This window comes from Uloborus diversus, chromosome 4 (assembly GCF_026930045.1).
Source record: "Uloborus diversus isolate 005 chromosome 4, Udiv.v.3.1, whole genome shotgun sequence".
Lineage (NCBI taxonomy): Eukaryota > Metazoa > Arthropoda > Arachnida > Araneae > Uloboridae > Uloborus > Uloborus diversus.
Window position 1 is genome coordinate 86,083,185 of NC_072734.1, and position 13,316 is coordinate 86,096,500.

Genomic DNA, 13,316 nt, shown 5'->3' on the forward strand with positions numbered 1-13,316 from the left:
ATAAATATATATGTAACTTATTTATGCAGCTGATTTTAATCTAGTTAAGTAGGAATTAAATTCTTCAATAAAATTGCAATTTGTATGCAGGAGTTTTTTTTTTTTGCATAAACTAAATTTTTTTACATTTATGCATGTGTGCAAAAGAAAGTGTTCAAAATAAAGTGCAATAATTGACTTAAATGCAATAAATTAAATTTTTTTAGTTACTGAATGTATATTAAAAACATAAACTAAAAAAAGAATAGCACAAGTTTTATAATATAAGTGTTTAATCATCAATTTCTTGTTTTTTAATCTAAGATTTAAAAAATGATTTTTGTCAAAAAATCATGTAAAACTTATTTGCAAAAACCATTTTAAAAATTTAGCTTTTTTCTTGCACCTAAATATTGTACATTTAATAATATTCCTTTGCGTTATGAATGGAACTGAAATTAGTTGTCTTGGTAGTGTTGTGAATTTCCTTCCAAAACTCTACCAACTGTTAAATAAGTTTTTGTAAAAAAAGTTATTGGCAATTTTTTTTAAGTAAAATGTTTTTTAAATGAACATTTTGAAGAAAAATATTATCAAATACTGATTAATTTAACATCATTAATATCTTTATTTATGCATCATGAATATTGCAGTGAAAACGAATTGATTAGATTACACCCCGTTAACTTGAACATAGTTTTGGACAGTTTAAGGCAGTTTCGGACACTTTTGGACAGTTTTGGACGGTAAACAACACCTGTCCTGTCCTAAACCAGTTTTGGACAGTCCAAAACCCAACCCTGAAGTGAAGCTTTTATCACCTTAGAAACATTAGATTATTGGAAGTTGAGTCCTTTTTTGAAATGTGCTGCTGCTAGTAGATATAAATGGTTTTGTTTTCGGATGCTTCATCATCTTTTTCCAGCTGCAAAAGTTTCCATTCATCTTGCAACTTATCAAGTGGAACATTAAAAGGCATGATTTTGGCAACCTTTATCAAATCCTTACAGCTTCTAGATTTACTTCTCTCTTTTGGATTAAAAATTTAAAACTTTTCAGTAACCCGTTTGATATGCAACTTTTTTCCATTACATACTTGCATGCAGTCACACAATGATTTTTAACAGCTCTTAAAAACATAACCTTTTCATTTTCTTTCAGTTTTGACAGTTCATCTGTCACCTCTCCACTAACAACAAGATCTTCAAGAGGTAGTCTGTTACCAACTGCAAACAGTTTATCCGTGTCTACATTTAAAAAATCAACTTACTTTATGACAAAGGCTTTTATAACCCGAGCCATAAAAGTCTGAACAATGGTCTCTATTTCTTGGTACAATTTATGTATCATAGGTGCTTGGCATTGAAAGCGTTTCGTGAACTGCATAAACAAATCAGCAGATGAAAAGATAAAATGCAGCTCAGTTTTTATAGAAAGTCTTTTTAAAATATTTGCAACAGCTTTATATGACCTGCATTGCATAGCTGAATTCTTTTTTAAAGCACATGTTTTAAAAAATAATACTGAAGAGCATCCCACTGTTCCAGTAGTCTGTTTGCTGCAAGTCCAAGGGTAAGCCAATGGGTAGTTGTGTTTCAGGAACTTGCGATGAGTTGTATTTAGTTGAGCTTGCACTTCTTCGAAGTCCTCCTAACGGGAAGGCCAACCATCAAAATAGCTATAAGTACTAAGAAGAAGTTCAGATGCTTCTTCACCTAAATACTGCAATGCTTTGACATACGCATTATGCATTGTATGAATACTGCAAGTACCAATATTTATTAGGCTTTTTTCTCGTGTCTCAAGGATAATAGTATCAAGCAGCCTAAAAACCTTTTTATTAACATAAGGACTATCCAAAGGAAAGGATGAGACATTTGTTCATTGATAATTACTTTCGGTAAGTGCTTGATAGCGTCTCAATCGAAATTTCACCAACTGCCTTGCCCAAGAAGAAAGTTTTGAGATACCTTGTTGTGATGCAACATTGGCTTTCAGGCCAATATTTTATTGTTCGTTGCAGTCCTTTTTTGTCTTTGACATTGGTAGTTTCATCAAAGCTCAAAGTATAATAGGATAAACATGCTTCCTTTAACATACATTCCCGAAAATAAGGAGCAAGTCCATCTGTAGAAGGGATAGAAAGACTGGTTCTGCTCATAGGGTGCAGTTGCAAGCGATAAAAAAAATTCTGATTTCCCGGTAGCATAGCTATTTTTCTTAAACAACAACAAGGTGGGGGGGGGCATATTTAAGGCTATTTTTATATTAATTTCACTGTTAAAGCTATCATTCAGATACTTTTCAAAGATTTATTTATTTAAAAAAAAAATCCTAAGATGCATTTCAAGAAAGGTGAGAAAGGTGACAAAAGTTGCAAAAGGTGACTAAAAGTAACCAAATTTTCAAAAGGTGACTAAAGGTGAGAAAGGTGACTGACTCCTCGGCCTGCAAGTACTACTTTTAGTCACTGAAGTTGATAGAATGAGCAAAAGAAAAGTAACATGGACCCAGAAAATACTTTCATTTTCCCAACAGTTATTTTATAATTAATTTTTTTAAATGTCCAATTTTTCAAACAAGGCGTGGTCTTTATTACGTCACAAATGAACTTAGGCGCGTATTCCAATGGCGCACTGAACGCTTACTCTTGCTCTCTACCGTGATTCCACGTTATGATAATGAAGAAGGAAATTTAATATTGCGCTCTACGCTTATGATCAACCATATCGTTTCCATACATGTGAGTAAAGAAGCGAATTAAATATTACCCTCTGCGCGGATGGCAATAGCGAATGGCAGTTCATTATTTGTGATGTCATGCGCAGAAGCGTGGAAAATGAAATTGAGTCTGCGCACTGGCTTAAATATTTTTTTTAAAATAGCAAATTTTGTCAAATTATTTAAAAAATTATCAAATCCTATGTTTTAAGCATGCTCTTTCAGAAAAACACACTTTCAAAATTTAGAAAACGACCCCATTCAGATTGTTAGAAGACAAAGTGAGCAGTTCATACGGGCGTGAAAATCACATTGACGACAGTTATTTTTTAAAAATCTGTAGACAGTCCAGAAAATACTGGTTATGATTTTACTGCACAAGTTTCAATGAAGATTTTTCAAATGCGATTGGTGTATGAAGTTCAGTAAAAAAGCACGTGGATTTTAAGAAACATTCAACATCTCTTGATGCAACAGCTTCAATGCGCTTACTAACTACTTTTACTTCTCCTTGTTCTGAAGTAAGGGAAGTAATGTCTTCAAACTGCTATCCAAAAAACTTATGGCACAATTCAATACATAAGACAAATAGGCAATAATCAAGCTAATGATCGAACCAACTCGCAAGTCAAATTATATTTTGTTGTTTGTAACGTGGTTACACTTTAAGAGATCAAAGACATTAAAATTTATGAGCAACATCTTTAATTTCGAGGTCTTACTTTTGTGGACTGATGCAAGCTGGATTCATAACTTCATACTTTTACTCTTAACCATTGTTCTCTATAATGCGTAAGTTTCGTGTTTTTCTGAAATGTTCATACACTAAGTGGAAGACTAAGTTATGTTTTACTATGTACGAAATGCTTTTACTAGTTGCCTGTTGTAAGTGCCGGATCTTCAATTTTTCCGAGTCGGGGAAAATCGTGAAACTGCTGCCTTTATACATCTCTTGAAAAAGTAATACCGACACAAAAAATTGACGATAGTACGACCAATATTCATCGAGATAATGAAACGCTGCGTTTTGCTACTTTCTTTTTGCATCCGTTGTCAATTACGCTTTTTTTTTTGGGGGGGGGGGGGGATATAGCGAATAAGAAGAATTTTAAAAGTATATGTGCGCTGGGAGTGTGATGTTTCAAATTTTACAAGCTTTTGCTGCGTGTTTTCAGGTATTATAGTGTAGCATTTGATTTTTTTTCAGTAGCAATGAAAAAGATAAATGTTTTGTTTATGTACACGTGGACATTATTTCATTTTTCTGAAAGGGCGATATGTTTCGATTTCATCTTCTGCACGGTCCCTACTTCGCAGACTAGCATTTTGAATTCATATATCTCCAAGAGTCCCCTTTAATCCACTCCTCTTAGTCTCAAATTTATTGTTTTCGAAAAAAATTTTTTTTTAATTTAGATTATTTAACTGAATACAATTAGGAGGACCGCATAAAACGTTAAGGCTTCGTATTTTTTCACTACTTTTCTTTTTAGCTTCAAACTTTTAATATCTTAACTTTCCATCTTATTTTGACCAATTTTTGTAATTGGAAAAATGTATCTCGAATTTTGAATTACGAAAATAGAGGTCTTTTAGGCTAAACGGAAACATGCTGTATACGTATTATCAATGTATATGAAGTTAAATGCAAAAGCATAATAAATTGCTTATAATTTCAGACATTATTGAAATGGTTCATGCAAATATATTTGAGTTCAACGGCATTTTTTTAACAGCGTTATTGCTTTCAATTAGTATTCAGTTCATTTCCTTTACAGCCTCTGTTTTACTACAAGTTAGTTCAGTATTCCACCCTCTAGTATTTTATCTTGAATGGAACCACTAGAATTAAGCACACCTATTTTTTTTAAAAAAAGCTTGAAATATCACTTCTTTTCATGTAAAAAGTTTACAAAACACAGTAATAGTACTAATAACTCCTTTTCTTCTCTTTCCACATCCAAGGCGTAGCTGCATGGGCTGTAAGCGCGGATGTCGTCATGAACTCGGCCAACAACAGAGCCAACAAGGTAGACAACGGTCTCCTGCAGGTAAGTCAACATTCCCTCCCCCACAACCTCTGCAGTTCTCCTGCAATTGCCATTCCAGTTCCTCTAAATTTCATTAAGGCCAAGAGAATATTCTTTGGGTCAGAACAGTCATAGTTTATGCAGAAAATTATATGTGGCATCACCGTGTATGTGAGGAGGATATGCATTTGAAAACAAATGGAATTAAGAACTTTTTTAATGATATATTTCATATCTGCAGTTTAATAAAGTTTTTATTTATTTATTTATTTATTTATTGTACGTACAGGATCATTACAAAATAATCTTCAACGCTTGCATTTAAAATAAGTTACAAATTTGAAAAGAAATTTTTCCGGAACTAAACTATTCCCTTCTTCTATTCAACCACTTTAATTTTTGCTAAATGCTTTCACCTTATTGTTCTAGATCAAGCAGCTTTCAACTTCCTATTGTTTTATATAACTTTTTTCATTAAAATAAAAATTACTTTAAAAGAAATCAGATGAATATCAAGCTTTTTCTCGCAATTTCTCTAGGCATAAATTTTCAGCACATTAATAACAAAGTATAAACAAAATAATGTTAGTTAAATATTATTGAATTAACTTTTTTTGTGATAAGCGATGAAGGAAAAAAACTGCAACATAACTGCAACGTTTAAGTGGGGCCAACATATACTGTTGGCCCCACTTAAACGAACACCGCCGACTCCATCATATATTACTCGATTTAGAGAGGAATTTGATTATGCTGGGAAATGTCTCACCTTACCAAACTGATAATACTTGTCTAAAAACATAATAAATCTGAAGCCATTTAAAGGAAGCAACGAAATGTAATTATCAAGCATTTATGGGGGAGACTGAGGATACTTGATCCCTAGGAATACATGTCCCATAGCCAAAAATGTGCCAAAATCATTAAGTAGAGATTTGAAACCTGACAATTATATTAAAGTTATACTTGTACATAAAAACTGGCAACATTTTTTTTTTTTTTTTTTTTTCAGCTATTTTCTTTTAGCTCAAGAAATGATCGTTTGAATGTGTCAAGGGAAACTTTTTTTTAGGAAAGCATTTGAAGTTTACATTATTCAATATTTACAGCTTAAAAGAAATACTGATGTAATGTTAAAGTATAAACAGCCTTTTATAATTGAGACATATTTTTAGTAAATTGCCACTGATTGTTAATGATACAAGTTTGTTTGTGAAAATCGCATATTAGGGATACCGCCGCTACTCCATAAAAAATCCCATCTACTGATTCTTACTGCATCTGAAAAAATGTTTAAGATGGGCTACATGCTTTTATAATATAAATATACATAAAATGCTAATTAACAATCCTTCCAATCGATTACGGTTGTTATCATACAACTGACATTTCCCGTTTTCAGATTAACTAATTTCAATAAGAAGCGAACTTCCTACGTTTGCCTTTTCATCACAGCAGGTGAAGTAGACTTGTTAAGATGAAAACGCCTGTGGTTTTTCTTTTGAAGAAAAAAAGCAGAGCAGCTGAGTAAAAATTAGGAGTCTTTAAGATTGATTGACCAAGTGTAAGGCGGATGCTTTTCCGACGTGATTGCCTCTTTCGTTTTAATCGCTTTTAGGTTAACGAATGCAAATATTATTCATTTCACGGTGCCCACTTGAAATTGGTACCACACGGTATTTGGGGCAAACAAAGTTCTGGAAACGGAATCCACTTAATTTGGTCAGATATTCCTTATGGCGCATTACATCTTTAAGCAGCTCTTTCAGAGTATTCTGATTTAGAATATGTTTGTAAATGACATGCTTTGAGTCACTTGTAAGATGTTTCGTATGACTTTCGGATGAAGTGAAGCTAATATTCTAACCTTTTGGGGGGGGGGGGGGTGAAAACAAGTATTGAACATTTTAGAACAAACATAAAGGGGGAGGGGGAAATACACCTAAGAACTCGCCAGAAATTTTCCATTATCAAAATCAAGTTCAATAAACAATAAATTGTCCTGCTAGTACGCTGCATATCACTGTTTCAACTGGAATTAACTAGCAGAGTAAAAATTTGTTTTACTAAATCAAATAATTTATTGGAATAATATCAATCACTTATGAAAACGGTGAATGATTTGGCGAAATTCTAAGCGGACTGTGTTTAATAAGAAATGAAGTCCCATTTGCATTTAAAAATTCTTTATACAAGGACATACTTGATGCATCATGATTACAATGATCATTAAAAGCTACCCAATATAGCAAATATAGCTGTTCAAAATCAGGGAACAATACCCTATTCTAAAGTAGCAATGCTGCATTTCGGGAGTTCTACAAACACGAACCATTCTGCTAAAAAGTCGGCGAAGAACGAACTAAACAGAACGATCGCCGGGTTCTTATTCTGAGTTGAGATGTTCTGCGGAGTCTCGCAAACGATTTTTATTGTTCACTTAAAATAAAAACTCGGATATGACATAACAATAAAAAAACATAAAACTTTTCATAACTTAACATCACTCAAAAGAAATGATGTCAAGCAAAGCTAAGAAAAACACCCTCGATCTAATAGCAGCTTAGATAAAGCACAAATTAGAAATTGATCGCAAACACGTCTTTGGGGCTTCAAGGAACTCTTTTTTTTTTAATGCGAAGAATTGTGAGATTTTGGATGTAAAGTCATCCGATAAAAATATGTTTTTCTTTAATTTGGTAATCCTAGCTCGGATGAATTTAGAGAAAAAAGCTCACAATTCCTTTCAATGAAAAAGGGGTTATTTTCAACCCCAAAACACATTTCTGCAATCAATTGTTAAATTTGTGCTTTATCTCTACGTTGTTTACTACTGTTACTTTGTTGCACACATGCATTTATTCATTTAGAACTTTCAATTTTTCTCCCATTAATCAACATCTTTTATAAGGCCCCAATTGAATACTTTCAGTCTATCAAAGGTAGTTTATTGCACAAGATTACCAAAAAAATTATTTATGATACAAAGGTTAAATTTAAAAAAAAAATGATCATCAAACTTACGTTCAAAAGGCTCAATGCAAATTTTTAGAAACTTACAAAGGAAAAAAATATTTTGACTTTTACCGATTGTAAATAGCCTCTTTAGTTTTGATGCGTTATTCAACATCGGGATATCAACTTAAATTTTAACCTCAAAAATATTTTTTGAGACATAAGGTAGACCGACCAGTGAATGAACACTTAAGCACAATTTCATTTTTTTTTAATCCTCGTAATTTTTAGTAAAATACTATTCAGAAAGTGACAGTTGAAACATTTTAATTAATCTATGCAAATATCTAAAAAAAAAAAAAAGAATTGCGGAAACTTAAACGATACCGCTTCCAATTTTTTAGGAGTTAAAAAAATGGCATAATGACCCAGTGAATGAACAGCTCGAACCAGTAAATGAACGCAAATTGGTCTAGCAAATGAACATGATAAATTTTGAATTAAAAAGAAACTAATTTTTTTTGAGATCAATCTATCCATCTATCGATATCTCAATCTGTCTATCTACCTATCTATCAACTTCTCTCTCTCTCTCTCTCTCTCTCTCTCTCTCTCTCTCTCTCTATATATATATATATATATATATATATATAGATAGATATATAGATAAATAGAGAGATGTATAGGTAGACACGTAAAAAGGTAGGTAAATAAAAAAAAAGAGATAAATTGATAAGAGATAGCTAGATAAATAGAGAAATAAATAGGTAGGTAAAGAGAAAGGTAGTTGGGGAAACATATAGATAGATAAATATGCAGATAAATAGGTAGACAGCTACTGTAAGAATAAGATAAATTATTATCAAAAGTCGAAATAAAACCTACATTGTTAAACAAGTACAAATTTTAAAAAAATTGCGCAAACATATGTTTCAGAGTTTCAAGGAAACTTAAAACAAAAAGGTGTGCGCTTACGGTTCTACAAGCTCAAACCTTTTTGCATTGAAAAAAAAGGACTCCTTGTAATTGTAACGCCGAAACACTTGTCAGATTTTATTTATTTATCTATTTATTTTTTGTAAATGTGCTCCGTTACCGGATTAACGTTTAAGATTTACTGCATTTCTCTAAAAAACGACATTTATGAAGATATCCAAAATCGAGAATATTTTTGTGTGAATCTCAAATATTTCAAATCTGAAATATTTTTCATGTTTATAAACTGTGGAAATTTGTTCTGAAGGAAAACTAAAATTTCTTTAACGTAACCTAAAATTTTAATTTTTTCTCCTTTTTAGAGCTTTTCAATGGGCAATGACAACCGACCAAATATCTTCAGAAATAATGAAGAAAACCAAAGGCTTCAGTCCCAAACGGATGCAGTTGCTCCCACAACAAAGCGGACTACCACTACAACAAGTACGAGCACTACTAGTACAACGCCCGCTACCACCACAACAACAACAACAACTACTACTACTACCACTGCGGCTCCACAAACACTTTCTCCGAAAGATGCATCAGATGTAAATGCCATATTGTCGAAATTGATATCTGCTTCTGGAGCAGTGTCCGGTAGCAACGGGCCCCGGTTTGTCGTAGTTGCCCCTTTGCCAGATCATCCAGAATCTACTATATCTCGAGTAGATAGTCATGTGGCTGAAAGTCCCAGTAACAAAGAAAAAGACAATACCTGGCAACCAACTAGGGAAGAACAATCCGAAGATTTAGCTGCTTCTGGATCTTCTCAAAGCTATTCCATCTCCAAATCAAATCCACAAACGAAGAGTCAACACTCGCTTCACAAGAATGGTAATTCGACAAATCGGGGCAGTGCTCCCAAAAGTGAAGCTACGCGGAGAATTGGCGAAAAGCCTTTACTGATACAAATGGCGAACAATAACCGCAGAACGAGCAGTGGATTTAACTCTCAACCGCTAGAACTTACTGGGTTCGAGCCTTTCGATTCCATGATGCAATCAGAATCGGTGATGTCATCCAACTCGCATGTACCAAACCCCCCACAAAACCACCCCCATAATTTCCCCAGTTCCTTCAAACGAGGACCTCCTCAAGGATTCTACAGCTCAAGAAATCCCCATAAACCACTACAGCATTTTGAATTGAAAGATCAACATTTGTTCAATGGCCCTCATATGCACGAGCATGGTGTTCACAATTTCAACATGAACAGGCCACCAATGATGGCTGCTTCTCATCAACATGCAGTAGGCTTGAAGCCATTCCAGCATCAGTTACACCACATGGAAAATGGTCCTCAGCCAGAAGAGTCCAGATGGGGTGCTGGAGGGTTTGTGCCACCACCTAGTGCTTACGCTCACAAACCACCAGAAGGCATATCGCTAAGCATCAGTTCTCCGGCGAATAGTGGGACCCATGTGTCTTCGGAGCCCGTCAGTGTGATCAAAAGTTTCTTTCTGCCATTTTTGCCAAAACCGAGATTGAACATGAACGCTAGAGTTGTGTTTGGTGTAGTTTTAGACAAAGGTATGGGGATCGGAGGGAAGAAAGATGCTGGACACCGTCCATACCGATGAAGTGCTCATTTTGTTTTTAGATAAAGACAGCATTTAAAAGCAATTTCAACTACCTTTTGTGAAAGAGACGTGTCCTTTATTTTGTGTCTTTTCTTGAAATTATTCTAAGTACCGTGTTTCAATGAAAAATTTTAATGCAGAGGAAAAAAAAATGACATTGGACAGGAAAGCAAAGTCATATAAGAGAAGACCTATAAGCTTAAAATCTTGGTTCATTAGTCCTTGTGCAAGCAAAGCAGGAGGTTTCTACTTATGCTTAGAGTGACAAAATGGATTTAGAAGGTATAGTGAGGTTTTAAATACCCTTCTCCCTCTCAATAAAACAAAAAACATTTTTATGAGATTTCTTTTTAAAGCAAGGAAGGCTTGCTTTAAAAGCATGCCTTCCTGCTTTAATTCATGAAAAAAAATTTCATTGGAAAATTATATTTCTATTAAACATTTGCTGACATTTATCATAAGAACATTTTAATTAACATCTCCATGATCAAAAAGGGTCTTCATATTATTTACAGTTTTACAAGAAATCATCTGGAAAAACTTTGAAGCAAATTTCCTTAAACCTTTCCTTAAGTTTCTTTGGAATATTCTCTTATGTTTGAAATATGATTTCTCTTTTCTGGTATTCGTTTATGAAATTACAAATGTTCTTAAGACAGTTATTCATTTCATTGATAATGTGGACGTAATTTATTCAAATGTTAAAACTATTGTCGTGTTTTTGTGGCTGTGTTAATTTAATGCTATGTAATAAAATATTTTATTTTGTGATACAATTTATTTTGTATTTTCATTTCGAGCGTCATAAATCAATTTCAAGCAATCATTTTCGTATAAAAGCATCCCTGAAAAATTTTAAGAACTGAATAGTAATACTGTTTGACTCTAGTTCAAGTACGCGGATGACTTAACTTGGATTAAAAGTTCATTTCACAACTTTTACTTTTCAGTATTAACAACAAGATATTAACAGTAATAATATAAATACTACTGTGTGTAGCTGAAAAGTTTGCTTTAAACATTTTCTCAGCAAAATGCTTTAAAAGTTTTCCTATATTGCTTAACTAAACCGCACATGAAAAGATCGCGAAATCTTACTTTCAAAATAAAAATTACTGTATAATTACGTTAAAAGTTAGGGGGTGGGGGAGCTTTAAATAATTCAGTTACATTTTACATTGAAGTATTTTTAATATTTAACTAAATAAACAAGACTTTAACTATTACAAGTCATCAAAGTTGCGTATTGATAGGTTCACGAATGCATTAAAATAAGAAGCTCATAGCTGGCGTAGTGTATAAATATTTTAAAAGATTGATAGCGTAACAGAAAGTGTTTTTAAAAATTAAAAGAGTGGCAAGATTTCTTTTTGTCTCTAATTTCACAACATTACATGCGAACTTTCTAGCAGACTTTTTAATGCTTCAATTTCTCAACACAAAAGTTTATAAAAGTTTGCATGAAAAGATCAACAACCGAAACTTCGGACCATTATTTAGTTAACATTTTTCTCATAGGTACCTTTTTTTAAGTATTGGTAAGGTGTATTCAGTATTTCTATGAAAATTAATTAATAAATTAGTCGGTGAAAATTAATGAAACAAATACTAATAATACTCCACGTAATAAGTACATAAATATTTTAAAAGCGACAGATGAAACAAAAATACGTTTCAATATTTTGTAAAAAATAGTGAATCACGATCACTTTTTGCAGTATTTTGCCTTTGAAATAGTTGTCACATAGATGAAGGAATGCCTATCGTTTCTTTTACTGATAATTTTTTTTTTTCAACATGTAAAACACAGTTTCCAGAAAAAATATTTTTCGTTATTATACTCATTGGACAATCTTTACTCGATTCAAATAAACATCTAATGCGTATAAGGGTGAATGTCAGAAAAAGTGCCAATTTGATTATGGAAATTTTGGATTTTTAAAGATGCTCATAAATTAAAACTAATAGGGTAGTTTTAACTACACATTAGTAACGGATTTTTTACAAATCTAGACGCAAGGTGAAAGAGCGCATTTGACTGTTAGAGATCTGATATGAATGTAACAGATCTGACAAATATTACAAATTTTTATACTTAATGGGCATGATACATTACCTGTATAATTTATGTGAGTAATATACTATAAATATGTAGTAAATGTATGTAATATTTACATAAATTATAGTCAGGGGCGTGCGTAGGGGGGGGGGAGAAGGGACACCTGTTGGCTCGGGCCCGAGCCTGAAGCAAGACAAACAATATAGAGGGGGGCGCGGAAAAGTGTTTTGTGACGGACCTCAAAATTTCTGTGCACTCCACTGATTGTAGTTTATTTTAATAGCCATTGAATTATACTTTCATAACATCCCTCGTCAAAAATTTCAATTTAAAAATATTTTTAGTAACTGAAATTATTAATAATAGATTGGGTGTTAAATATCACATAAGTTAATAGTTTAAAAAAAAAAATCTTAAAACAAGCTTTAAAAACAAAATTAATTCAAGACAGTCTGGGTTTGGAAAGGGGAAAGGGGGGGGGGGATGGATTTGCACAAGTTAACATATTTACTTTTTTAAAATAAAATTTTAGCTTTTGTGGCAGTAATTACGAACGAAAATCTAAATATTTATGTAAAAGAAAAGAGGATGAAAAACAAAAAGAGAGATAATTTTGTTAGGGGAGAAAATAATGTTTCAGAAGCATATTTTAAGAAATTAAACAACTTTTCAATCATGAGATTGTCAACAAACTCATTACACGAAGAACGAATTGTGAAAAATATCGGTAACACCCGCATAAGTTCAGGAACGAATGGTTTCTACTTACAGAGGGTCCTAAAAGTGTTCGTACACCTTGAAATTTTTGAGTAAAACCAAAATAACGCAAAACCGAATTCGAATATGAAGTTCAATATTTTTTCACATCATTCTTATGCCTTTCTAAATAAAACCCTGTATTGTTGTCAAAATATTGACGGATCTTCTTTTTGGAATGGGTCAAAAAACGAAGAGACATCTAAATAATACGCCACAAAAGTCATCGTACACTCAAATATTTTCAAATAAATTCAT

The 13,316-nt window shown here is 32.8% G+C and overlaps 1 protein-coding gene across 1 annotated transcript in view; it reads left to right on the forward strand.

Moving 5' to 3' along the window:
• Window positions 1-10,766, forward strand: part of LOC129220687 (probable serine/threonine-protein kinase dyrk2) — a 50,248-nt gene extending 39,482 nt beyond the window's left edge. The window contains exons 3-4 of the mRNA XM_054855117.1: window positions 4,666-4,751; window positions 8,984-10,766. Of these exons, the coding sequence (XP_054711092.1) occupies window positions 4,666-4,751; window positions 8,984-10,243 (1,346 nt within the window). The 3' untranslated portion in view covers window positions 10,244-10,766. The remainder of the gene's footprint in view (window positions 1-4,665; window positions 4,752-8,983) is intronic.
• The last annotated feature ends 2,550 nt before the right edge of the window (window positions 10,767-13,316 follow it).